Raw genomic sequence first — 27,398 nt, 5'->3', positions numbered from 1 at the left:
GTCGAAGAAAAAGCTTGTGAAAGGGAAAATGGTAAACTTTTGTCCTTCTCTAAAGATGGCACCATAGAATAAATATGGCTCGACGGCGAACGGCGTGGTTGCTTTACGACTGGCGATAGGTGAATGGAGCGATCTGAACTAGTTTCTTTCGGCGGTCCGCGGAGTCTGTGGCTGGGGTGGGGAAACGGATTTTGTGATTTTGATGACTGGCCCCTGAATAAAGGAAATTTTAAGAAATAGTGACGCGATCACGACGCCCCCTATAACAGCACACTCAAACAAGTAAACGAGTATTACCACAGGTATTACGCTACGCTGCGTGCTGGCTGGCATGAACGCGTTGGTAACGTCCAGCTGTACGGAAATTGTGACACGTGCACTGCAACGTGTTGCAGCAAGAAATGTATGAATCTCACCACTGACCAGTAACGCAAGAAAGTGGCTGGTGTCGTTGCATAACATATGCGGTAATATCATTTTTTCCCGTCTTGCACCGGTTTGGCCAGTGATGATCATTCAAGAGAAGCCGTATACGCTACCGCTACATATTGATCGTAAACCAAGTTTGCCTCAGTTTGCGCTTGCTGCCTACCAAGCCAGTATCGCCTCGCCGTGAGCTGAGCTTTCCTCGCTTGTCAAGCCGCTCGACGAGCGCGTAGAAAGGTCCTGTGTTTACATCACGTGGAAATTGGTTGGCGTCACTTCCGCACACGCCAGCTCGCAAGCATGGCAGCGGGTCCTGGCTGTCTTGGCAGCATGCTTTAGAACAGACCTCTGCGATCGGTTTTCGCGATGCAGTAGGCGCCGTCGAAGGCCCGGTCGTCGACCAGCATGTTCAACCGGGTCAAGAATGCCCTCTACAGCGTAGTGGGCGGCCTCGATGCCTTGCCGGCAGTGAGGGACGGCGAAGCGCCCGGCGACGGTGACAAGCTACCACTCAAGTTCAAGTACACGAGGCCTAGCTTCCTTCAGCTGACCACCGACGACGAAGTGCAAGTGTCAGCCGACCATGTCATCCGGCCTATCATCGTGCCGCGGGACGTGAGCAAGATCCCGTGGAACGCTGGCTATGCAGAGTGAGCGGCGCGGGCTGTGGGGTTGGGGTAGGGTTTCGGTGCGCGGGGTGTTTGGCGAGTGCATCCCATTCATTCTGGCGGTGGGCGGTCGGTGTGCCGCTGGTGGTGCAGGGCCATCAACGCAGGGAAGAGCCTGCGCAACGAGGACCAGGCGGCCGTGTACCGCGGCGCTGTGCGGCGCGGGGCGCATGGCGACGGCGCGGAGCTGCCGTGGGTCTACTTCGCGCTCTTCGACGGCCACGCGGGTTCCGGGGTGGCCGTGGCCGCGTCAAACGTGCTACAGCGGGTGCTGCAGGTGAGCGCGCCTCACCGAGCCGCAGCACACGTTTTTCACTGGTGGCGGGGGCGCGCGCAGGACAAGCTGATGAGCGTGATGGAGTTGCTGGTGCCGGACGGCGGGGCCCAGGCCGCACCCGAAGGCGGCTTCCTACCCTTCGGCGACCGCAAGATCACCGCCGACAGTCTCGTGATCGGCGCCCTCGAGACGGCCTTCTGGGACATGGACCAGCAGATCGCGCGTGACAAGAAGCACTACAAGATGACCGGTGGCTGTACCGTGCTCGTGGCGCTATTCATACTTGGGAAGCTGTACCTGGCCAACGCCGGTGACAGCAGGTACGGTGGAGGAAAACTACTGGCTTGTTTCTCTGGGACCTGCTGCTTTGGCTCAATCGCTGTACCTCTGTTTCTTTTAGAAATGCCGCGCCGCTTCAATGTTCGTACCATGCAGCTAATATTTGTGTCGCTAATTATCTGTCCCGGTGCTTCCCTGATGCAGAGTACTGAACAGCTGATGAAGCATATGTTGCAATACCACTTGATGGGAAGCACTGTACTGCCGCGCATACATACAGATCTAGCACTTTTCTCAGTGCTCTGCCTCCATCAGCACATATCACAGGCATGGGGCACGCTTTATTCATTGCTGCTTTACTGCAATGGTCACACGCTAGGTCACATGAAAGTTCAATTCACTTTTATTTGTGTGAAATTAGTTCATCTTTCTAATGTAGTACATTTGTCAGGACAAATATATTTAGCTAAATAGCTTCTCTAGCACAAATGGTTTTACACATTGGCCAGAGTTCAAGCACTTAAGAGTATATGACATACCACTAAATTGCATTATATATATATATATATATATATATATATATATATATATATATATATATATATATATATATTAGGACATTTATTATTCAAGGCTATGAAATATGTCAAAAGTAATTATAGCATCTCAGGTGAAAAAAATGACCAGTTATACTGGGAAATCATCAAATTACTGGCTGCTGTCAGCTCAAGTTTTGCTGGCTTGTAAAGATTTATAACTGATAACACATTCAAATGGGATACAGTGACATATTTCAAACTTGGAACTGCTTGTTGTGCCACGAATGTGGCTCATTTTGAGAAAATATGTCAAACCTGTTCTGTCAGTTATGCTTTAGGATTTATTAATCATGTGCCACAGTAGCAATGACCTTCTCCTGCTGAGCACAAAGTTGTAGGTTCGATTCCGAGCTGCTGCAGCCGCACTCTGATGTAACCAGAATGCAAAATCACCTGCAAACCTTGCATGCGTGCATATTAAAGAACATCTTAGGCAATAAATGTAAACCCAAAACAGTCCACTATGGCACTTCTCTTAGCCCATGTTTTGCTTCTTAGTGTTAAACCCCATAGTTAATGTATTAATTCCATCAATACTGCACCATCTTGCCCAACATGCATCTAATTTTGCTTGACAAGAGCGTGCTCCTATAAGTGGCCTTCACCAACTATACAGATGGCTGGCACTTGAAAAATTGTATTGATCTGGTTATTCTATCTCTGCTACTTATCTGTAGCAATGCAGTGGTGGCTGTAGGTTGTTGTCACAATGTCACAAACACCAATATGGCATTTGTGACATCATGGGCTCGCCATTTATAAGAAGACATTGAACCCACTTAGTATTGTGCTTGGGACTACAGATAATGAAACAAGGAGTGTTTTGTAATCTTCTGCTATAGGAACATGCTTACATGTCGCTAAGACGATAAAAATTTGAGTGGTCTCAGTTGGCAGATTGTACGGTAGTAACCTGCATGAAACACCAAATTGTTTGTGTGAATGCACAGTGCACTGTGTTGCTTTCTTCAGTATTGTTTATAGACATTTACATTGAGAACTCCCTTGGTGCCACCACCTTGCTGTCTGGACTCTTTGAGAAACTGCTCAAAAGCACTAGGAACAATAGTAGCATATGCACTTTGCACCCATGCTCAAGAATCCAGAGGGGTATCTTATTGCTCCAATGGAAAGGTGTGTAGTTCGATCGAAAACTGTATTTATTCAGTCAGTTACAATTCAATGCACAGATTATTGCAGTCACAGAAAAGGTGCAAGTGCAAAACTTATTTCTATCTTCCTTTCTAGAACAGCAGTTGGCATGCTGTACTCAAGCAGTTAAGCAATTTCCACGTGTTGTGTTGTTTGGCCAAAACAACCAATGCAAAGAGGAGTTCTCTGGATGGCCACAAAGTTCGAAACGCAGTTGTTTATTGCTAGTGTGCTACTTCTAGTGCAAGGAATTGGCGAGCAAGCTTGATAATGGCACGTCTCATCATTAGGCTTGTTCATTAATTAGCAATACAGAATTATTAACCAAACCACATTTTCCCATACCTGCACCATGCAGATGCATCCATTCATCTGATGTCCTTCGTTTCTTCCTCTTTGTTCATTACATGATTACATATGCCTTGTGGAAAATATCCCAAGAAAAAAAAAAAAGTTGCCTTTCACTGACTCTGTGTTATGTATTGCAAACATTGCTCCATTGATCGCATGTGTACAAAATGCTAGGGCAATGCAGTTGCTATGGGAAACCTGCCAGCTGCTTTTTTGGTGTTTTGTACTTGTGTACTGTGCTTAAAAATTCAACTCTAACATTGATATATCGCTGGTGTAATGAAGTAAATCTAAAATTTCTCTTTCCAATGTCAGCAAGTAATGAATATACACTTAAAGGAATATCAAATGGAACAACATTCAAATGTATTCGGTGTTATCAGGAACATGGTAGTTTAGCAAACATTGTTTCCCTGTCATTGTACTAGCTGCATCGGTTCATGTGGCTCTCGAACTAAAAACATTAAAAAGCACCAGCCAACACTACCCAGTTGTACATCATTTGCCAAGCATTTTTTTTTTAAACATGATGGGATGGCAGTTCTTCCTGGCGATCATTAAAGTTGCATTACAGTAAAGGTGGCATGCCATGCCGTTCACATATGCAAACGATGCCTTTTATAAAGCTTCAAACGGACAAAAGCTTGTGACATTTGTCTCATTGAAAACGTAAAAATTTCTTAAAATATTTAATGCAAGCACCAAGAATGGCAGAGAAGAGGCAAACCACCATACAATGAGATATTGCAGACAAGTGTTGAGTCACATGTAAAATCGTATTTGAATAAACTTGCAGCTGCACAAAATGATCCCCCCCCCCAAAAAAAAAATATAGTTTATTAGGCAACACTTATTCATAAAGTGTTAAAGGTAACAGTGTTCATCTATAGTATTAAGCCTTAGGTGTCACTGTAACAAGTGCTGTACTGAAACAGGCTATGATTGAAGTAATTTTTATGTGGGGCATTTAGTCTATGCATTGGCGATATTCAGATGGTGCTCTGCAAATGTATATGGAAGTGGGCTTTTTTGTAAAGGCTGCTCTGGGACAATGGATATGCATCCACAAACCCATAATAATTACTTTTTCTTGCTACACAACCAAGATACCTTTTGTGTACTCCAAAGCAAGGTGAAATGTTAAGCTGAAGTAATGCAATCTCAACACAAAATTTTGCTGGATAAACTGAGTTCATCGAAAAGGTTGAGATTCCAAAAGGTGTGACCTCATGATGGAGGCCAAACTAGTTATATGTTGCCCCATTGTTTCTCGAGGAACTGTGCTGTTTTCACAGGGCAACCAAAGTCAGAAAGTGGTGCTTCTTAGTTTGCTGCACTGCGAAAGTTGAATGTAATTAAATGGAGTCACTTAAAGATAAAGACATTGAGCTAAGCGAGGAACATGCCAGATAAAACAGGATTTTGTTATTCTCTCCCTACTCATTGTGATGTATCTTTGAAGATTGCTGAACATTTAATGCATACATGTAATATATTTAAGACATTAAACGAACATATTGTTTGATGAGCTTGCTAACTTGAGCTTTCTTCTTTGGTGCTATTATATGGGTACTTTAGCCTAAGGATAGTTTCGTCAAAAAAGCATCCCTTACCTAAGTGGGGAGAAATTCTTCATGTTTTTGGGAAATACAGGACCTTTTATGGAATACTTGTTACAGGAAATGTATATGGTGGTAGCAACACTCGTGGCTACAATTCGTGATGTTCTGTCCAACCTGCCTTACAAAGCATTGTCTTAATTAAAAGTTCCTGTCAAAGGAAAATTCTTAAAAAAAAAGGAAGTACTGGGTGTTTATTATTACATCACTGCTAATGCTCTACACCAGCAGCCAATTAACTTGTGGTTAGTCACTGCAATAGAAGCTTTGTGCTCTCTCTGGTTAACTTGGCCTCACAGGTTGACATCATCAACACGGCTGCTCAAGCCTGTGTCACTGGTAACCTGGTTATTTTTTAGCTGGTAATACCTATGTGGATAGACTAGAGACGCAAATGGTGGGAAAAGAAACAAAATTTTACGGAAGAAAAATATGTTTTTTTTTCTTGACCTCCTAAAAAATTGGTCGAAATATCTAGCCCCCAAAAGCAACAACATAACAATTTTTTAAAATGTGCAGAAAGGGGACAAAAAGGTAAAAACAAAATGGTACAGTTGATCTGCGTAGTTTAACCCGCCGTGGTTGCTCAGTGGCTATGGTGTTGGGCTGCTGAGCACGAGGTCGCGGGATCGAATCCCGGCCACGGCGGCCGCATTTCGATGGGGGCGAAATGCGAAAACACCCATGTGCTTAGATTTAGGTGCACGTTAAAGAACCCCAGGTGGTCAAAATTTCCGGAGTCCTCCACTACGGCGTGCCTCATAATCAGAAAGTGGTATTGGCACGTAAAACCCCAAATATTATATTATATTATTATAGATCTGCGTAGTTTACTTTAAGTGTTTTGTTTGTTTATGTTTGTGTTTTTCTTTTATGTATTTCAAGAAGTTTACACTGTGTTTGTAGAAAGCTTGTTTCGATGTCATGCTGACTCTGACAGATTTGTTTAATTTTGTACTTGTGGACAATTGAGTAAGATTTACATTGAACCTGGATATAACAAATTATTGTGCATAACGAGCAGCTGTAATATCCCCATTGAAAATGTTTTAATGGCATTTCCATTTTATGTATCAAATCAAACTATTTCACGATCCCCTTCGAGTTCGATACATCTGGGTTCGACAGTATTGATGGTGTGTTTATATTTTATACTTGCAGAGCATACAGAATCGCCTTGCAAAAAAAATATTTGTAAGGGACAGTGTGAAACCTAGTTTACTTCCAGTATTTTTCTGCAAGAACATACAAAATTTTCAGAAATTTTGCATCTCTATTGCAGGCTAGAACTCTATAGTTATGGCACTAAAAGGATGGTACAAAGAACCACGCATGGCATATGCAGGTCTTTGTTCTACCTTTTTATTGCTGTTATTATGTCTTGCCATTCCAATAACTGTTTCGCCCAGCTGTCGGCAATAACTAGCTGTAAAGCATCTCGTGGCTTGATGTGCTGACACATGTGTGATTCGTGTGTATGTAGGGCCGTCATCTGTCGTGGAGAGCAGGTGATCCCCATGTCTTATGATTTCACACCCGAGACAGAGAGGTCACGGATCAAGCATTTGGTGAGTTACCTGTGTTGCCACAGTGCATGAAGCATTGTTGCATTGCATAAAATATCAGTCAACAGTAGATTGCAGCTTTACTTAAAGAAAGAAGAAAAAATGCAAGCTAAGGCTGAAGCTTTGAGGATTGATGGACTCTTGGCTTTGCAGTGTATTGGATCTGCAGAAAAAATACTTATGTGCTGATGCATGGTAAAACAAACAGATGTTCAAGTGCTTCCTAAATAAAAAACTGATGTGCAGTGGTGACAGTCATACAAAACTGGTAGTTATTTATACATGTAGAAGTACATTGTGCTTTATTGCTATTGTGGACTTTTTTTGTGGTATAAATAAAGCAATATTGTTATTACCTTGGGAAAAATTCTAGATACTAAATGTCTTAGCGTAATGTGCTGTTCAAACCAAAAACACAGCGCCTTCTGTCTGCTTCATTTTTGTGTGCTCTGACTCAAACCCTGACGTTGACTGACTGACTCAAACACCTGACTCAAAATCAGCAGAACAGAGTGACAAGAGATTGGAAATTGTTTCAATGGCTGACTTAGCTTAAGATGATGTCGTCATTTCATCTTGATACATTTGGCAGAAGAGAACATAGCGTCTGAGTTACTCTACTTGTCAACACAGGAACACAAAAATCAAGACAGTCTCTTGTCTAGACAGTACATTGTCTCCCACTCCCTGTTGCTTGACTGGAAAGGACCCAACTAAAATTTATTCACCTGGCAGTTACTGCCATGTTCACCTTCAGGTACAGGAGTGAGAGCTGCAGTCTGCCGGAAATATGTTATGACAGAAGATTTGTCAAAATCAGTCTGAATAGCATTGATGACAGATACAGCCAGTTGGTTAAGATCATAGTATTTTAGCATAGCATTACCGTTTTACCATTTACTGTTACTACTTCTTCCCAACAGTGCATACACAGTAAGCTTTGCACAGGAAATAAAGGACTTAATAGGACACTTGCAGCACAAACCATTGCTATGAGTCTATTGGGGGCGAGGGCATACTGTGGTGCCGTCTGCTGTCGGTGCCTGAATGACGTGTAAAATTGTATCAGCTGCCGAAGTGTCTGCTTCAGTGCGGTCACATGCTGTGTTTTTCGTCGTGCTGCTGTGGAATTTTAGTTGTCGTAGTATTACATATCCGAGCTTGTTCTTTATTTTGATTTAAGGTTTTATATGCTGTGTGAGAAATACAGTGTTCCTCCATGGTGATGTGGGTCAGATTCTGCTCTATGGACTATCACAAAGATAGAAAGCATGGTAGCTTCTACAGAAGCTCAATGGTAATAAAATTTGTTGGCAAATTTTAAAGTGTGCATATACACGCACAAAATAAGTTACATTTTCAAGAGTGAAGCTATTGAATATGTGAAGTATGCGATTATTGCAGCCAGTCATGGTGCCCGGCAAAGCACCATATCTTTTGAACTAGGTAGCTATTCTGAATAGCTAGAAATAGCTATTCAGAATTTATTGACACATGTATTATTTTATATTTGAGCGAACAATGCATGCACACACCTGTATTGCATCGTTCAGATCAGCTAGATTGGTATCTTTTGCTGTCTATGTCCAGGAATTTCGGCTTACCATTTGCAGCATGTTTTATGAACAGAATTATTGTTCTTGTCATCATTGTGGTTGCTGTTGTCGCCCAGTGCATGGCTGCACAGCAGTGCTGCTTGTCATTAACACCTGGGCAATTTTCGCAGGGCATGCAGTGCCCCGAGCTGCTGGGCAGTGAGTTCACCCACCTGGAGTTTGTGCGACGCCCAGTGCGATCTGACCTGGGCAAACGCCTGCTGTGCCGGGACGCCTTCATGACAGGCTGGTGAGTTGGCTTCGTCACTTGCATTGCATGAATAGCGTAAGGCTCGTGATACAGTTTGTCATCAAAGAAACAAAGCGATTTAAGGGAATGTTCAGACTGGTTGGGTACATCTTATTACAAAGTGAATAACGCCTCAAACCAAAGCTTGAATTTGTTACACCCAGCTCAGCTTCGGCTCAGAATTATTGTCATTTTGATGGCTGGCCAGCATACAAACGCAAGTTTGGAAAGATCATGATTCAGATTCGCAATCACTCGAACGTGATTGTAGGTACCTGCCTACCTCCTCCTTGCCGAACACGTGAGAAAAAACCCAGCACTTTCACTATGTTACTTTTCCTGCCTCTTGGTTTATTAACTTTGTCTCCGGGCTGAGGCATTACAGGGTGTTATCTCAACAAAAATGTCGAACACATTTTAGCACCATACTAGAGTTACAGTAAATCGTTAATAAGCGCTTTCTTGAATTCATTGGCTTCAGTAATGGAACCGATGTGATGGTTCTAGTCTGTCCTTGTTGTGAGAACGAAAGGACAAGCATTCCTGCACAGCAGCATCACACTTTAGCCGGCCCAGTCACTAATCGCTTGTAGTACTGGTATTTCTTCATTGCCATTGTCCAAAGCAAAAACATAGTTGAAAAGATGCTGGTCGGAAACGAAAGGAACTTTTGTGCACGGATGTGCCACTGTTTTCTTTTTTTCATCGTTGTGTTGGGCATCGACGAAAATGAGCATCTTGTTCACTGACTCTCACTTTGTGTACCTTCTCACGATGCACAGGGCCTACAGGACAGTGACGCCTGAGGATCTCCGATTTCCACTTATTTATGGAGAAGGCAAGCGGGTAAGTTTGGCACAGACTTTGACGTTGTTTTCAAGTTGCTTGCTGTAATGCAATCAAGCCCAAGCGACAAGACACAGGAGATGGAAGCAGGTTGGCGTGCGTACAGCTAACTTTGGTACATAAATATAAGGTGTAGCTAAACCTCAATATAACAAACTTTAACATAACGAAATTCTCGATATAATGAAGTATTACATGTTTCATAACATCTTGTCTATAGAACACCATGTATTTAGAACCTCAATTTAATGAAGTGTGTTTGTATGCAATTTCAATATAACGAAAGTTCACTTCCGCCACAAAGGAATGGCGAGACAATAAACGGAAACTTCCACGGACGCAGATGGCCAAACGATTGAATTACAAGCGGCTGCTTGCAAACTCACCTCTCAAATCGCATGCCACCAGGGACAAGAGGGACGACAAAGTGGAGCCGCATCATGTTCCAAATAAAGTCCAAGTGCAATAAGATCCTTGTCGTGCCCCCCCCCCCTCGCACTTTGTGCTTTAGGCACGAGTGAAAGTGTGCGAGGATGAAACAAGAAAGATGGTGGCATCACGATTGCCGCTTTCCCTTGTGTACAAAGGAAAGAGGGTAGGGGACTGAGCTCACGGAAATGCAATCAAGCGCGCGTGCGGGGTCTCGGTGGTGACTGGCATCGCTGTAAGTGCATACGTATATATCACCTTGTTTTAGAAGTAATCTGCCGCGTGTGCAAAGAGTGGTCGTGCAGAGACAGCAGGGCATCATGTAAGCTGTCTGCCCGCTGCATCTTAGATTGCGTAATCTTGAGTTTCGGTGACCCATTGGAGTGAAAGGGAAACGAAGTGAAGCAGTTGCTCCCCGCTGTCGGCGCTTTTTATGATAGCACCGTCCATCCCAGTGCGAGTGAAACTATCAGCCGCAGGGGCGGAGTGCATGTTAAAACTTGGCTGACTTTGCTTAATTTGTACTGCCAATGTGAAGATATGGTCAACGTGGCACGAAACTGTATCATTCAGCGCCAACTCCCAAATTCATCAAAATGATTGCCCAATAATTCGGAAAATTCTGTGGCCCCTTTCCATGTAAGAAAAATCGATTGGTGACTGTACTTATTTGCATAAAAGGCCGAATTTCAATACAATTTAATTTTGATAAAATGAAGCAAATTTTACCTGCTTTGTAATATCGAGGTTTAACTGTATACAGTATGGTCCACCCGTAACTCTTTCATTACCACGCCTATCTAAATTGATCACTGGTGATCAATGCTTTAAATCACCAATTTCAGCATGTTGAGGCCGTTTCATGATTTTTGACGGACCTTTTTGCAAACTAATGTGCGTATGTTGTAGCGAAAACAGGCATAGCTGTCACCTTCTGCCGTGCTTGAGAAAAAAGCCATCCACTCACGATTACGCTGCACTAGCATCAATATGTTGTAATCAAATGACTCCCAACAAGTCAAGAAATAAATTATATCACTGGCTTTGCCGTCCGACAGTGCTGAGCAGTGATAATTAAGCAATAATGACGTCAGCTGTTCACTAGTGAGCTTTGGTTTGGAGTTGGAATTGCTTTATTCCGTCAAAGTGTATTTCTGAAGGTCCACCGCATGTCCAACATGTGGACCTGGCATTTTCAACCAGTTTCCAAGAGCTTCCAAGAGCCAGGGGCGCTGCCGGTATCACTGCACAATTATCGAAAGTCGCTCCCATGGCGTCGTCCCGCGCGGCTGCCTGGCGAGAAAAGCGTCGTGCTTGAAACTATGCTGCACCTGCACTTCAATTTAGTGATGAGGACTCGAGTTATGATTCCGAAGATGACAGCAAGACAGATTCAAGCTCTCACAGCGACGATGTTCTGAGTCAGCATGAGACATCTGTAGCTGTTTACCGGCGAGTTTCCTTTACGGCCTTGAGCGGTCTCCTGCCTTGTGCATGCTTATCTGCCAATCTTATTGCACGACCTGAGAGCTCTACTGATCATCTTCAGGGTGCATACTTCACTTGGTTATGATGTGCTGCTATCAGCAGCAAAGAAGCTTCTGTTCGTGCCACGATGGCCGCCCGTAGCACATCTCGGCCCAGCACTATAAACCAGCGCAAGACAGTTTGCAGTGGCGTGGGATTTCTTCCTACTCCTTTTCTCTGTAGAGGTGTTTAAGACAATCTGCGAAAATGCACATAGATGCTTGGATGCATAATCTTGTAGTCGCCCAACTACGCTGAGAGCAATCGGTGCTGCAAGAGGTACATGACTCTAGACGAACAGGTGAAGTACGTTGCTTGGACTTCTCATCGAACCATCCTCGGAAGATGCCGAAAAGGCACAACTGAAAAATGTGTTACGAGGACTGCAAAGTTGAGCAAAAACCATACGTTTTGTGGGAAAAGTGCGGAGTGCACCTATGCTTCACAAAATCCACGAACTGCTTCACCGCATGGCATGAGTAATGAACTGGTCTTAGTTTCTTTTTGTGTCTGAAGAATGGCGGTGTACTGAGTATTTATATGTTTGAGACACTATTCCTGGATTATTTATCTTTGAAGCTTATATTCTGAATTTTCTATGATATTAATGTTTTTGTAGATATGTTTTTTTGTTGTTTTTATCAACTGGCAGCAGAAATGGTGCTTTCTAGAATTTTTATGTTTTACCTAATAAATTTTTTTTGTTTGGCTACGTGTATGTATGTGTGTATATATATATATATATATATATATATATATATATATATATATGCTGCAGTGTGTGCTTGAATATTATTTGTAATGGTAAATAATATTTTTCCAGGACTTATATAAAATGGCCATTCTCTCGCGGTAACAAAAGAGTTAAGGGCCGCTTACCAGGTCAGGCCATTTTGAACTGACTAGCACAGAGCATAGAATGCGTGCTAACAATCATATTTGCAAAGTATTACATAGCTACGCCCCGCGGAAAGGTCTGAAATTTCAATCTGAACGCTGTTTTTCCTTTCCCTCGCACGACGGCTCTCCAAGCCGGACGGTGACATACACCTGTTCCTGTGCATACGTACTCATGTTTGCAGTGTGACGTCAATCATAGAGACACGCGACTTCGAGAATTATTCAAGGCAACATCTGTTTTTCATGTGATCTGTTGCTTGAATTGGCGAATTGAAGTTTAGAGAAATAATAAAACACACAAACAGAATGTGTATGTGTTTTTTGCTTTACTTTGCAGAGAAGCAAGAGAGATGTACCTACTTCCGTTTTGTCTGCTTGTTCCCACATCGTGCAGTTGTGCGCACAGACACTGAAACTGTAATTTTCTACTGTGTTCCAGCGCGAAATCATGCTCTGGGATCCATTGTGTCTGCTTCAGTATTCGTGTAGCATTGAATTATACCGCGGCAGGTGGATTATCGTTAAGCCAATCTGTGTGACAAACGAAAGCGCTGACCATGCACCACGTCACTCAATTTCTACTCCGCATATAATCATTGTTGGTGCTGTGTGGGTAGACCACAGTTGGTGCCGACGGTAAAGACCAGGCATCTTCCAGGTTTGGCGTAATTTGTTACCTGTTGAAAATTCTTAAGTCGGGAGGGCCACGGCAAGTTCGCATAACGCTTCCCACCCCACTGAATGCATGGCACTCCTTTTGCGCCGAAAACAAAGAAGTGAGGTGCTTGCTTGCATAACATTAAGTATGAGGGGCTCTGCAGCACATACAGCACTGTGCAGATATTAATTTACCAAATGTTCGAAAATTCAAATACTACATATATTTAATTTCCAAATCGAATTATTCGAATGTTCGCTATTCAATTTGGTGATATTTGCATATTCATACATTCCTAATTGGGAAAGCTCATTCAAAGGTAAGGTATTTTACACATTAAGCTCGCAGCAGCAAGTCGTGTCACTGGGCAGACTAGCGAAGTGGTTAGTTTAGGCTTGGGCCACCATCCCTTTTGCGATTGTTGCGGAGTCGTTGGATAAATGCAGATCATCAAACGCGCTATGCGCCATGTGGAGGATGAGATGCTGTGGTTTTTCATGGACAGCGATAAAGTGCCTTAGTGATGATGATATATGCGTATTAAGTTAATAAAGCCCTCTTTTGTGATGGTAAGGTATGATGGTTTTCTCTTCTTTTTTTGCCATAATCGAAGGTGTGCTACATATCTATTGATAAATTTAGTGTGCAGTTGATATGTTTGTTTTGGAGGTCAAGTGCCATTTCTGCATTTATTTTCTACTCTTAACATGTAAAAAGTGGCTGTGTGTCCGATTTGGGGTTTATTGGAGTCGACAAATTGTGCCAAATGTGTGTTTTTAAGTTTTTTCTGCCTCTTGATCAATATGACCAATTTCGTCGATATCATCAGGGTCGGATTAACTGAAGTCAACTGCACCTTTTATTGCAAGTTATAATGCGTGTGACAAAGAAGAGGTAAAAATTGCGTGGCTATTTGTTTCCCCGTCTCTTCACAAAAAGACAGTAGCCATGCCATTAGCCCAGTCAGTGCTGTCGCCCTTCTAAATACCACTGATGGTTGCTGCTTGTCACAACAGGGTTAAATGATACAGACTGGGATAACGTAAAGCTATTACAATCTATTTTTGTTTTTATTCCAAACCTCCCTTAGCCCTCTGTGACAGGTCAAAATTGCTTGGACCCTGCCCATATGGGCAGATTGGGACGGTTTTAGGTTCTCGCGGCCGTGGACAGTACCGTTAGGCTTTTTTTAGCATTGTAATTGGGGTAAAAAATACGTCACCTGGACCCACTGGCAAGCCTGATCTTTATATTGCTTCTAGTTGCACTTTCTTGCATTATATATGAACAAATGTTCTCTTTGGTTGCATTTCACATATCTTTCTGTTGCACAGTGATGGTGCACATTGGTGGTGCACATTTTGGTTTTGCCAGGCCAGAATTGTTTATCTTCACATTGCCTGGAACCTTTATTTAAAGGGATACAGAATAAAAATCCAATAATGTAGAGAAAGCCCCACAATTGCATTCCTAAGACACAATTGCTATAGTATATAGTCATTATTTAGGTTACTTTTGAGCGGATGGCTGTATTTTGATGCTCTCTGAGCAGCCACCACGTCACTTGCAAAGCGCTCCCGACAACGAGCCGGCGGATCTGACGTCACACCTACCGTCAGCAGCCGCGGGGCGAATTGACAGGCTGCGCAGTTTTGTTTTCCTCGCGTTGCGCAGGGGGGGTGCGTAGTCAAGTTCCTCCGTACTTTCACCAAGAAGTTGATGATTGATCTAAACACGGAGGAATAAGGTTTCAGAGCACAGCTCTTACGTGCCGTTCCTGAACTTTGCATCGGCGTCGCCTTTGACCCTCGCCGTAACCCAGCTCCGCAGACGGCGCGAGCGTGCTGCTCTAGCTGCGCGCGCTCCCGGCGCAATCTCGCACGCAAATCTTGCTCTCCACTTTGCTCATCCTCCAGTGCCACCCCTCCGCGGCGGTAGCCAGAGCACCCGCTCAGCCAAGCCGAAATGCAGAGCCATCTCCTTTATCCACTGCAGGCACGCCTTACCCCCCTCCCCCCCCCCCCATTCCTCCGCGGCGGCGACCTGAGCACGGTGTTCGATTGCCGAAACGCTGGCTAGAATCACTAAACGCACAGCCGCCTCCGTTCGGCACAGCGTGTTGCGTATGCGGTCGCCTACGGTTGAAATAGCACAGCAGCTGCCCTCAAAAATTGCATTACCAAGAAGCATAATCGCAGGCCGATTTTTTAGGCACAGCCTGCAGTATTGCCACCAACAAGGAACCTAAGTGGTGAGCAGGTAACATGCACCTCAGCACATTTGCGCTAGCTAATGCGCCCCCTCCCGTTGTTTCATCGCAGCTGAGCACTCCTTACCTTGGTGCAAATGAGATGGCGCCGCCAGTCTTATGTCAGCGAATTTTGTTTTTTTCGTCAGCCGTTGCTTCAGATGATGCGAGGCAGAATTGGCCAAACATCTGGCTCAGAACGTCGTACAAACAACAAATTACGGTTCTGCGCAGCTTCTCATCTTTCGGAAAAGAGTGGCACGGCGTGTCTCGCCCGACAATACTATTTCGGCACCCTTGCGTGCCGCAGACCCTCGACATTCTGCGGCATTGACACGGCTGCTCCACACATCAATCCACAAAACCACGAGATGAAAGACGAGGTTTTTGAACAGCTCACACGAGGAAGCGGTGCGAATGGGACGCTCGAACAAAGAAAGCACGTCGCTGCAAACATCAACTCGCCCCTTTGCGTGCTCAGTGTGGACGATCGCTCGCAATGGGCCTTGAGGTGGGTAAGCGTGACGCGATATCCGGTTTTGCCGGAGCTTTCGGAGGAGGCCGGTAGGTGCTGTGATTTGAGACGTATTCGCTAAAATAATTACTTTTCGCTCACTTCTCCTCAGAAAGAGTTGTTTTGGTCGCTCTCGGTGCAACAGCTATCACTGGAGACAGAAATCTCTGCGACACATTTTTTGTTCACTATCCCTTTAAAGATTGCAATCATGGAGTGAACTCTGCTTCCTGTGCCTTGCAGAGCCGAGTTCTGGCGACCATCGGAGTGACACGAGGCTTTGGAGACCATGATCTCAAGGCGCAAAGCAGCAGTGTGGACATCAAGCCATTCCTGACTCCAGAGCCCGAGGTATACATAGTATAATGTGTTGGCTTGCTCCATAGTGGAACCACATCAGGCATATTTACTGCCAGCAGTAAACTGACTTTTTAGAATTGGGCTACAAAATGGGAAAGCGCGAACAAGGTGATCACTTACAGTAGCTTTATTCAAAAAGATGCAGTTCATCCAAATTAAAAAAAGAATGTATTGTCATTAGCAAATGAAGCCCTACAGTAAAATTCAAATTGAGACAGCACTATTGGAAGATCCTTGTTCTAAAGGCAGCGGACATGTTTACACATGAAGGAACACAGAAGCGGACAAACACAAGCGTTCATGTTTGTCTGCTTTTGCATTTGTCCATGTGTGAATAAGTGCACTGCCTTTAGAGCAATAATGGCCAATAAACTAAGCCACCAATGCGTCCTCAGCAAGTTCATCGGAAAGTCCTTTTTAAGACAGTGGACATATTAGTGGACTCAAATAAAACATTGACATTTCATATTCAGTTTTTTTACAAGACAAGATGAACTGCATCTTCATAATAACTTCATTACTGAAATGCCAGTATATTTCATCTTCGTGCTTGAATCCTCTTTGTGGTTTACCTGCCTTCTGCGATAGTGCATGGGAGCCCCCTGCTACAGGAACGCAATGTCATTGGTAGGTTGTAAAACTGATCATATGCACAAATGCTTTCTTTGGATGCTTTATATTTATGAGGAAAAGAATGAACTTTGTGCCCATGTTAGCATCAAATAAGCGCACTAATTTAACACCTGTGCATCCTGCAGGTTCGCATCTTCAATGTCTGTGCGGAGGAGCTTACGGATGGCGACGTACTTGTCATGGGCACAGATGGCCTCTGGGATGTGCTAGCCAATGACAAGGCAGCTCAGATTGTGCTCAAGTCGCTTGACCACTTTCCTGCTAGCGACACTCAACGCTTCAAGTTCAGGTAAGCAGTCAAGCCAGCTGCTGCGTCCTGCTGTGGCACTGGATTGAACCTGGGATTGATCAGTTTATTTATTTATTAGTTAGTTAGTTAAGCTGTATGAAACTAATTATGCAATATTTGTTATACAAAATTATAAAAAAAAATTCACTATGCCGCAAAAATTTGCATCAATTTTTCCTGTGTATCTGGAACCTGTTCTAAGCTCCCCTGATAGCGGGCTTCAGTTCTTACATTACAATCAGCTGTCTGACTTTTTCAGCGCAATGCACCGTCTTGGCAGAGTGCCAAGAATGCTGTTGTCCGTAGGCTCCCACTGGTTGCCCACAACATGTGTATTAGCTTTTCACTGGTTTCCCATCCCAGTTTTTACATACGAAAACTGTGATGGTGCGCTACTAACATAGCATTGTTAATCTGCATTTCTTACATTACCTGCCATTGTCGTGGCCTTCCACAATTGCACGATTACTTGTGGAAGCTGAGAAGAGCCGCAAGTGCTCGAAAAGAGGCTGTTATTAGAGTAGAATCTCAGTGATACGAATCTGTCGAGACGGAGCAAAAATGTGTGTCACCTAAACATGTTTAAAAAAAGGAAAAAGAAAAAAAAAAAGATGTGGAAATTAACTCTTTCGTTGCCCCGAGAAAACGGCCGTTCTTTATAGGTCTCTAAAAAATATTATTTACCACTACAAATAATGTTCCAGCACACATTGCAGCATAACATATTGTGCATAATGAAACGCTCTTTCCAAAAACAAAACAAAAAAATTATTAGGTAAAACAAAAATTCTAGAAAGTGCCATTTTTGCTGCCAGTTGATAAAAATAACAATAAAAACGATATCTATAAAAATATTGATATCAAAGAAAATTCAGAATATACATTTCAAAGATAAATAACCCAGGAATAGTGTCTGAAAAAATGCTCAGTACATGCTGTTCTTCGGACATAAAAAAGAAACTAAGACCAGTTCATTGCTCATGCCATGCAGTGAAGCAGTTCGTGGATTTCGTGAAGTATAGGTGCACTGCACAATTTTCCGACAAAACATATGGTTTTTGTTCAACTTTGCGGTCCTCGTAACACATTTTCAGTTCCGCCTTTTCGGCATCTTCTAAGCACTGTCTGATGAGAAGTCCAAGGAACGTACTTAACCACTTCGTCTAGAGTCATGGACCTCTTTCAAAACCGATCGCTTTCAGTGTAGCTGGCCAACTACAAGATTATGCATCCAAGCATATCTGTTTGCACTTTTACACATTGTCTTTATCATCTCTACAGAGAAAAACAGTAGAAAGAAATCCCACGCCGTTGTGAACTGTCTTGCGCTGGTTCGTGGTGCTGGGCCAAGATGTGCTACAGACAGCCTTCTTGGTGTGAACGAAAGTTTCTTTGCTGCCGATGGCAGCACATCATAACCAAGCGAAGTATGCACCCTGAAGATAATCAGTAAAGCTCTCAGGTCATGAAAAAAGATCGGCAGATAAGCGCGCACAAGGAGAAGACCGTTCAAGGCCGTAAAGGAAACTTGCCGGTAAACAGCTGCAGATGTCCCATGCTGACTCAACACATTGTCGGCGTCAGAGCTTGAATCTGCTTTATTGTAGTCTTCGGAATCAAAGTCGAGTCCTCGTCACTAAATTCAAGTACGGGTGCAGCATAGTTTCTAGCAATACGCTTTTCTCGCGACGCAGCCGCATGGGACGACGCCATGGGATCGACTTTCAATAACTGCGCAGTGACACCGGCAACGCCCCTTGTCGAGATTTCACAAGAGAAGTGTTACAGAAACTTCTGGAAACTGGCTCCAAAGCCAGGTCCACATGTTGGGCATGTGGCGGACCTTTAGAAATACACTTTAGTGGAATAAAACGACTCGGACTCCAAACCAAAGCTCACTAGTGAACAGGTGGCGTCATCTTCAGTTAATTATCACTGCTCAGCACTGTTTGATGGCAAAGTAGGCGATATAATTCAGTTCGTGACATGCTGGGAGTCATTTGATTGCAAAATTTTGATGCTAGTGTGGCGTGATCGTAAGCGACATGCTTTCTTCTCAAGCGTGGCAGAAGGTGACAGCCGCAACTCTTTTCGCTACAACATGTGCACATTAGTTTGCAAAAAGGTCTCTCAAAAATCACGAAATCGCCGGTGTGCGAAAATTTAAACTGATTCTGAAAGTACAGTGCCTGCACTAACTACTGGATGGCCTTATACATATAAGAAACGGCTCCAATAAGAGGAAATTGGCATTCTAAAGCATAGTTCACCGGCAGTCGATTTGAATAGGTGTGGTAAGGGGCAATGAAATGGCTGACTTGCTCAAAATTTTAAATTATCTTTTTTTTTTGCAGAACTCAAAACTCGCAGACCTTCCTGTATCTCATGGCGCAATATTTAGAAGAAATAAGGAGCGGAATTTGAGAAAAGTGCACTTTTTAGTGTGTTTTGAAATCGAGAAAAAAGTCAGGCTTCAGGGGGCGCTATCGCATCACTGATCGCGCAAGCACAGCTTTATGTTGATGCAGCGCTACCATCTTGGTGGTGCTGTAAACATGAGAGATTGGAGATTCAGATAGTCTCAGAACTGTATTTCTCCATGCAGAAATAAAAGCAACAAAAGCAAGCACATAAAGGGAAAACTAGCGTCACAATTTGTTATTGCGTTCGGACGGGGGGGGGGGGGGGGAGGAGGGGTTGCAGTCAAGGCAGAGTGATGGAAGTCGCCCTGGCAACAGGAATGTGATCGATGCATTGGTGCAGCGCTCTGCTGGCCTGATAACAGCCAGTGTCTGGTGCTAGTGGTGCGCTGGCGTCTCCTCATCAGCTCCGGCAGAGATCACGCGATGGTTCAATTGTTCATACCATCCACCACAGCATGAAAAGTGATTGCCAGCATTCGAAATGTAGCATGTTGTAAGCTATTGGACTAACGACTTGAGCTGGGACTTTCGAAAAATGCATACGGGGTGTGATTGTATCACCAGGATTTGATTGTATAAACCATTCGACAAAAGTGCCAGATGAAAATCAAGAGGTTTATTTAGTATTATTCAAGGACTCAACCACTCCAAATAAAGGTGTTTAACATTCAACCTAACAACCAGAAACAATGGAAAGCTTTATTTAGCAGGATTTCAATAGTTTGTTGACTTTCTAATCAACTTCAGTTAATGTTTTTTATCACAGTAGCATTTTGCCACAATTGTACGGCTTCTGGGAGCAAGCATTATCGTATGCTACATTTTCTTGGATCACGCACTCTCTTTTCGTAGTCCCCTAATAAACGAATCAATGGATTTCTACTGTACTACTTGTTTCATAAACGTGTTATAGTAGTTGCAGACGGGGAAAGAATCCAAAGCGTTTTTATGAGCAAACATGTAATGCATTTACTTGTAGTTGCAGCATCTACAGAGGTCATATGAGCATATGCAATATCTGTTGACAAGGGTTTCACTTCCAGCATTGCTTCTTTTACTTGTGTCCAGTATCAATTTAGCACCTTCAATCTTCTGCTTCCTTTCTTGCCCATCCATTCCGAGTCACTAGCATGCCTAAAATATTTTTCTTCTCCACTGTGAAAACAAGCAGCATTCAGAACACCATAAAACACTTTAAAAGTAATTTACTAACAAAAATATTACAAATGAAGCCTCTTGCGCAAGTTTGTACATTATAGAAGCCATGCTTTGCCAACACAAAGATGCTTCGTTGGAGCTGAGCTCATCCAGAATGCAGATGTGGCTAAGGTAAGGCTGTCATGGAGTACCTGTTTAAAAGCTGGGCAGATATTCATAAAGTTTCTATTATGTAGGTGATGTTAGTGACTTGCCATGGCAGTGGCAAACTTCTCATTAACATGCTGGTTGCTATCATAACTGCCAACAAATGAAGAAGGGCTCCTGTGTAACAGAAGCTTTGAAAATAGTCTTAAATTTTGCTGCTATCATCAACCTTATCAACCTCCATGTAATGAGCAGCCTTTTAAATTACGCAAGTAGATTTTTATTTAGTTCCTTTTAAGCGTGCATCTATTTTAACCCTGTGTCGTACGTGATGTGCCACATTCCTCATCTGGCAGGATTATATTAAACAGCAAATGTAGGCAGCAATGCATCTGAAAAAAAAGGAACACTGAATGTTTGAGCTCTTGGTCATGCAAAATTTACCAGCAGCTGTACGTAACAACTTGGTTTTTCACTAGTGGCATTGAGTTTTTTTCGTATCTGAATTCTGTGTGGTTGATTCAGTGCCTTCTAAAATGCTCTCAGTTTTCTTAAGAAAAGTTGGAGAGATAGGGAATGGTAAGTCATCAAAAACTAGGGAAGTGGCTTAGTACTCTGGTTACATTGATAAATGCATAACTCTTAGATGGCATTGGTGCATTTTCCAAGCAAATAGGAAGTGACCTAGTTACATTTGGTCAGTAACTGTAGCTGTACAGATGTGGTTAGTACAACTGAATTGCATTCACAACCAGGTAACTATAGCTAACTTCGTTGCAACTTTAAGGCAGCATTTTGCAATAAGTTGTTTCCAAGGGCTACCGTGCACTGTGTCCTATGCTTCAAGTTGAGTACAGCACCAGATTCAACATGACTTAAGTAGAACAAAGAATCAGTTGGCAGAAGAGGGACCTCAAAATGTGCACAGTGAGTTTCACACACCATCAATCACATGTAACCTTCTCACATCATTCAGTTTCAATATAGTGAACCATGTAATTTACTCTACTGAATTGCTATAGTGTCTCAGGGCTGAAGAATTTTGAGCCCTTCAACTCTCAAGCTCTGAGCCGCACTCGTTTCACCACTTTGTCGAACGGGTGCGAGTTCTGCTTGTCGAGGCCGCGGGTTTGTTGCTTTTGTCAGTTAGAATTAACCGCACTCATTCATTCAGGAAGTGTGCTTAAGATGATAAACTCATGCTGTTTATTTTAAGAGTTTGCATACCTTCTATCATCATGTTTTGAAAGTAAAAACTTCCACGTGTTTTAGTGAAAGGCTCTTTTTCTAAGTAGCGTTCAATATATTGGCTCAATGCTTTCAGATAAATCATACATATATCTTCGGAACCAGTATGTTATCCATATACATTTCATTAAATGAAGTATTTTGGAAATCTTTTCTTTATTATTTTTTTAAGTGCAGAGCTTAGAAAATTAGATTCTGGAGTTTTAACGTGCCAAAAGCACGATCTGATGGTGACGCGCATCGTAGTGGGGAGCCGAGGATTAATTTTGACCCCTTGGGATTCTTTGGTGTGAACCTAAATCTAAGTACACGAGCATTTTTGCATTTCACCCCCATCGAAATGCAACCATTGTGGCCGGTATCGAACCCACAACCTTGAGTGCAGAAGTGCAATGCCATAGCCACTGGGCTACTGAGGCAGGTTTAGAGAGAGCTTGAGGGTTAAAGGGTTATAATCCAAGCACAAGGATACAGGCAAGCAAATAGTTTGGGACACCAGGCAGATGGGAAGAGCACAGACTACCACTTTTTTTATTTTTCCGAAGAAAAAGACGCAGCAACAGTGTTGTATTCACCCGAGGCGGGAGCAACAAAACGGCAGCAAAATTTTTGTTTGTCATTATATTATACATGCTATATAAGCTGGCTTACCACCGCAGAATACAAGTTGAGGTAGCCAATCTCATTCTCGTGCAGCAAAACCGAAGGCGCGCTGATGCACTGGGGGAGGCAGTACCTTCATTTGATATGAGCGGCCGTTAAAGAGCGAGCGAATAGTTTCATGTACACTACAACCCAGTCTGCTCAGCACAAATCATTTCTGTACATGCATAATGCGTCTTGCCATTTGAAACGAGCAGCAGTACAGTTACCGCATACTGCATGAGGGAGGGAGGGGTGGGGTGGTCTTCTAGTCCTTAATAACTTGCTCGAGGTCTACCTAAATGTGGTGAGCAGTGACCAGTCTCGGAAAAGTGAATGCATCCGAAAGGCCATTTCAAGAGTAGTATTGTAAGAGCCCTTCTTACTACTTTAAAGTAGGCAAGCCAAACTTTGTACAGTTAGTAAAGCGTTGAGGAAAATTGAGGCATCGCGGATTATTGTAAGCGGTGCTTGTCTGATGGACATCCGCTCAGGATGTGCATGCCGACTCAGTTTTGAAATGCATACAATTAGATGGGAAGGAAAAATAAGTATAGAAATTTTCGCTAACCAGATTGTCCCGTTAATGTGAGTGACATTTAAAAGAATCCTCTCACATGAGACCAAGATTACTGTATTTGGTGAAAAAAAGCTTTTTATGTACTTGTCTTCACTAGTTTTATAGCTAGTGAAGGTTCAAGAAAAGAATTTCTAAATCAGTGGTGGACGGAAATTATTTACAAATCTGAGAAAATATGAAAGAGGTGAATGTAATGTGCAATACATTTTACTGTTGTTTGGAGAATTCTTGATGAAGCTAAACATAGTTAAAAGATCAAAGTAATAACGTGGGCAGCCAAGTCGAAACGTTGTTCTCGCGCGAGTACACATCCTTTGGTGCTTGCATGCCGAGATGTTGAATACTCTTGCAAGGTGCCGTCAGTGTATCATATGCCAAAGCAACTGTGGCAGAAGACACACAGGCGACGCTTTGCAGGACCCAATCTCGGGAGTAAGCGAGCAACTGCGCATCACTTAAATCTTTTTTCTCTTTTTTTGCAGAGAATAGGTTATCTCTATTGTCCTGGCATTCATTCGACTAAATACAGTCATGTAACATTTGAGCTTACAACATGGATTAGCAGCTGCTGCTGTATCAATTTGAGGAAAGAGGAGGGGATGGCAGAGAGAGAAAGAAAGGAAAGCGGAAAGTGTGGGGGTGCGTGCCCTCGTTCCCCCGCCCTCCGTGTGTGCCGGTCTGGTCCACGTCGTCATCGTCGTGTCATAGCCATCAGTGCGGCATTGGTCGTGCTGCCCAAGACCGTGCAGCCAAGTCTAGACTAGAAGTCCCTGGTCTTGCACGGCAGAGCAGTCTGTGAACGCCGTGCGCATGCGCAGGTACATCTCCGCCGCCCAGGACCTGGTGATGTACTCCCGGGGCAAGCTCAAGGAACGGAGCTGGCGGACAGTTGACAACCGGGCAGCCACCATTGACGACATCAGCGTGTTCGTGATTCCACTGCGGGGCTATCAGGAGGAGCACCATGCCTGGATGGCTGCCGCGCGCCAACAGCAGGAGGCACAGCTGCCGCCGGCGCAGCCACAGCCACAAGCACAGCTGCAGCCACCACCCCGGACGTCATCCTCGCCGCAGTTGTCACCGCCACCATTGCAACCGCAACCGCCAGCTGACGCCTCCTAGGCTTTATTCCTTCTTGTGATCGCGTGTGTGTTTGTGTCATATCTTCTGCTCCCTCTCTCAACTTCGTGCTTGCTAGACACTCCCCCAACTGGCGCCATCTGTGTGCGCCTCTGGAAGAAGAAACAGGGGCCCTCCACGGACCTCAAGGCACTTGCACTTTCCTCCGGCCCGTCAATGGATCCGGGCCACGCCGCCGCCGCGGCTGTAGCTGCTGATGCTGCACCACCGCCGCCGATGATGCCCTGCGAAAGCACACGGATGCGTCAGTCGCTCCACGGGCAGCACATAGGGCGGCTTCTTTTATCATATTCTTTTTTTTTTTTCCTTGATTTCCTCGGGACCCTGCTCTGGACTTCCAGGACTCACTGGTAATGAAAAGACGTGGATGAAGAGACTTTACTTCTTCGTTTTTTTATTATTCTCTTTTTTTTTTGCCTGTAAAGAGTATGTGAGTTATATATAACACAAGCGTCTTTCCATGACCTGCAGACAAGCCCAGTTTCTCGCGCTTGCTAAGCATCCCTGCAACCATTCCAGGGGAGTAGATAGAAATTGCACAAGAGGAAAACGGGTTGGGTGCTCGTGCGCGCATTATACGTGTACGGCGTAAGCAAGCGGGCGTGATGTGTGTGTGTGAAGGCCTGCATGTGCAGGCTTTACTATAATTCTTTATTTTATTTTTTCAAAGTGGACGGCTGGAATAAAGCAAGTGCTTGGGACACCGCACTGCATTTGTTTTTCTTTTCTTGTCATACACTGCTTTGTGAATATAAAACTGCAAGGTTCAGTGCTCGAAAATGAGACACAGCTGGAGAGGGAAGGCGGGGATGGCTGCACACACTAACAGCGGACCCAATGCATCATGAGGTAATGAATGGCCTGTTGTTCTCCTATCACGCTACTTGATTTGAAGGTTAAATTACTGCTATTAATTAGTGAGATGTTAGATATGGCTTTACCTCTTACGTACGTATGTACATGCTGCTGCTGAGTGGGTGAAAAATGCTAATCACGTTAAAATGTCTTCGTCAAAGCTAGCAAGACCTTCGGGGGAAAGGTGCCCGTTAGTCACCGTCTTCAATTTACGAGTGACAGCGTGTATGTCAAAAGCGCCTAATTTTGTGTGTCATTGAAGATGTCACTGTGCCAGTGTTAAGCGTCTCATTTCACTTGCCACCTGCCAGCCAACTGTGCTGCAATATCGTGTTCATGCAACCATTTTATGCATGGCTAAGACAAAACAGTGCCTAAATGGGACATTGACAAGACAAACACGAAGTTCTGGAACTCAATTTGTTCACTGTGTAATTGCTCGAACATTACTTAGTTATGAAATTCATGGATAGAGGGAATGCGACTTTCGGAAGATGCATAAATATAGGTTCGTTAGAATAAGTGCGCCAGCATAATCGCTGCATGAAAAGTAATCTTCAGTATTACTACCTGTCGTGATGTAGCGTAGTGGCTATGGCGTTGCTCTGCTGAGCTGGAAGTCGCAGGTTCGATGCCAGCCGCTGTGGCCACATTCTGATGGGAGTGGTATGTGAAAACGCACATACCAATCAGCAGGCCGCCATTTGCCTCGGGGCCTAGCATGTTATATATTGAATTACCTATATATCGAAATTTTTTGTGATCCCCTTCTGATTCGAGTTATCTAGGTTCGATTATACATTTAAATCATGCACATGGTGAAAATTAATCCGGAGTTGCCCACTACGGTGTACCTCAGAATCAGATCTTGGTTTTGGCACGTGACACTCCAGAATTGGATTTCAGCATTATCATGGTGATGTTTGCCTAATTTATGTTGCTCATGCAAGGTATTGACTTGTGCATCGTCATTGGTGTGTGAAGAGTGAGCAGGAATTAGGGGTGCAGGGTCCCAGCCAGCTTGTAAACGAGTGCCAAGGCACGTCCTGTGGATGTGCAATCGAATGTTGCTTTCCTAAGCCGTATGCAGCCATACCGATTGGAGGAGAAAATTACTAAATATGCCTCGTGTAAAAAAATAATCTTGACGTGACAGTACCAGGCCATGCCACAACATTAGGGGCCTTCGAAGGCCCAAACAGTGTGTGTGTGTGTGGGTGTGTATAAAAAGATAAAAGGGTCAAACAAGTGTTGATGCTAAAGAAGACAAAGTCGACATGCACGGTGGTTCAAATGATTAAATGTTCAATATAACTATTCTGTCTCATTTTAATCTTCATTATTCACTCATTTGGTATCTTATTTGCATCATGTTTCATGCACAAAGACGTCGACCTTGTCTTCCTTAGCATCGACCCTTGGTTGACCTTCACGTTTTAACCAAGAGGCCAGGTGGGCCGATCCTGGAGATAATGCAGTCTAAGGTACAATGTTAAGTATCGACTCAACATCACCTACTCTGTGACTATTCTCGCTTTGTGTGTTGTTGAGGTGTACATTTTGATACCTCTTGCAATTTGCTGCAATGCTCTGGATGCACAAAAGGGTTTTCTTTTCTGGAAGTGGTTACAAGATACCTAGAGATGCCAACCTGTGTGAAGTCGGTTAGAAAGACCCTGTCTTCAACACGCTTAAGGATGCTGGTTCGACCCATGGTTAACACCCTTGCCCTAGAGGCTATAGAAATTTTGGTATGTGATAGCAATAAGTCCTCATTGAAAACTGTATTCTGACCACCTGGTGCACACTGAGATTTCTGACATGAGAGTTTGAAAGTGATGGGTGTTAAGTTTATTTTGTGCAGTTTTCATGTCTGTTGCAGCTGCTAAGATGTTTGCTCGCCACAAAAATCGCATGAAAAAAATGGAAACTTCAGTTGACCCCACCTCAGGAGCTCCTATCTAAATACTAGATGGTAACAGTGAAATCGTTTTTCTCGACAGCCACTGAACCGTATTTG

General features: G+C 43.7%; 2 protein-coding genes across 2 annotated transcripts in view; one reads left to right on the top strand and one right to left on the bottom strand.

Moving 5' to 3' along the window:
- Positions 1–316: 316 nt before the first annotated feature.
- On the top strand, positions 317–25,231 carry LOC142585173 (protein phosphatase 1H). The gene is made up of 9 exons (XM_075695714.1): positions 317–1,076; positions 1,188–1,371; positions 1,432–1,691; positions 6,855–6,939; positions 8,663–8,781; positions 9,564–9,627; positions 16,147–16,254; positions 17,022–17,185; positions 24,202–25,231. Exons 1-9 carry the CDS (start codon positions 832–834, stop codon positions 24,503–24,505), a joined length of 1,533 nt encoding a protein of 510 aa, XP_075551829.1. The 5' UTR covers positions 317–831; the 3' UTR covers positions 24,506–25,231.
- LOC142586282 (uncharacterized) overlaps positions 24,648–27,398 on the bottom strand; it is a 25,400-nt gene continuing 22,649 nt past the window's right edge. Inside the window, exon 9 of the mRNA XM_075697530.1 lies at positions 24,648–24,747. Coding sequence (XP_075553645.1) covers positions 24,648–24,747 — 100 coding nt within the window. The remainder of the gene's footprint in view (positions 24,748–27,398) is intronic.

This window comes from Dermacentor variabilis, chromosome 6 (assembly GCF_050947875.1).
Source record: "Dermacentor variabilis isolate Ectoservices chromosome 6, ASM5094787v1, whole genome shotgun sequence".
NCBI lineage: Eukaryota > Metazoa > Arthropoda > Arachnida > Ixodida > Ixodidae > Dermacentor > Dermacentor variabilis.
The sequence above is the reverse complement of the archived record's forward strand: the minus strand, read 5'-3'. Positions and strand labels throughout refer to the sequence as shown.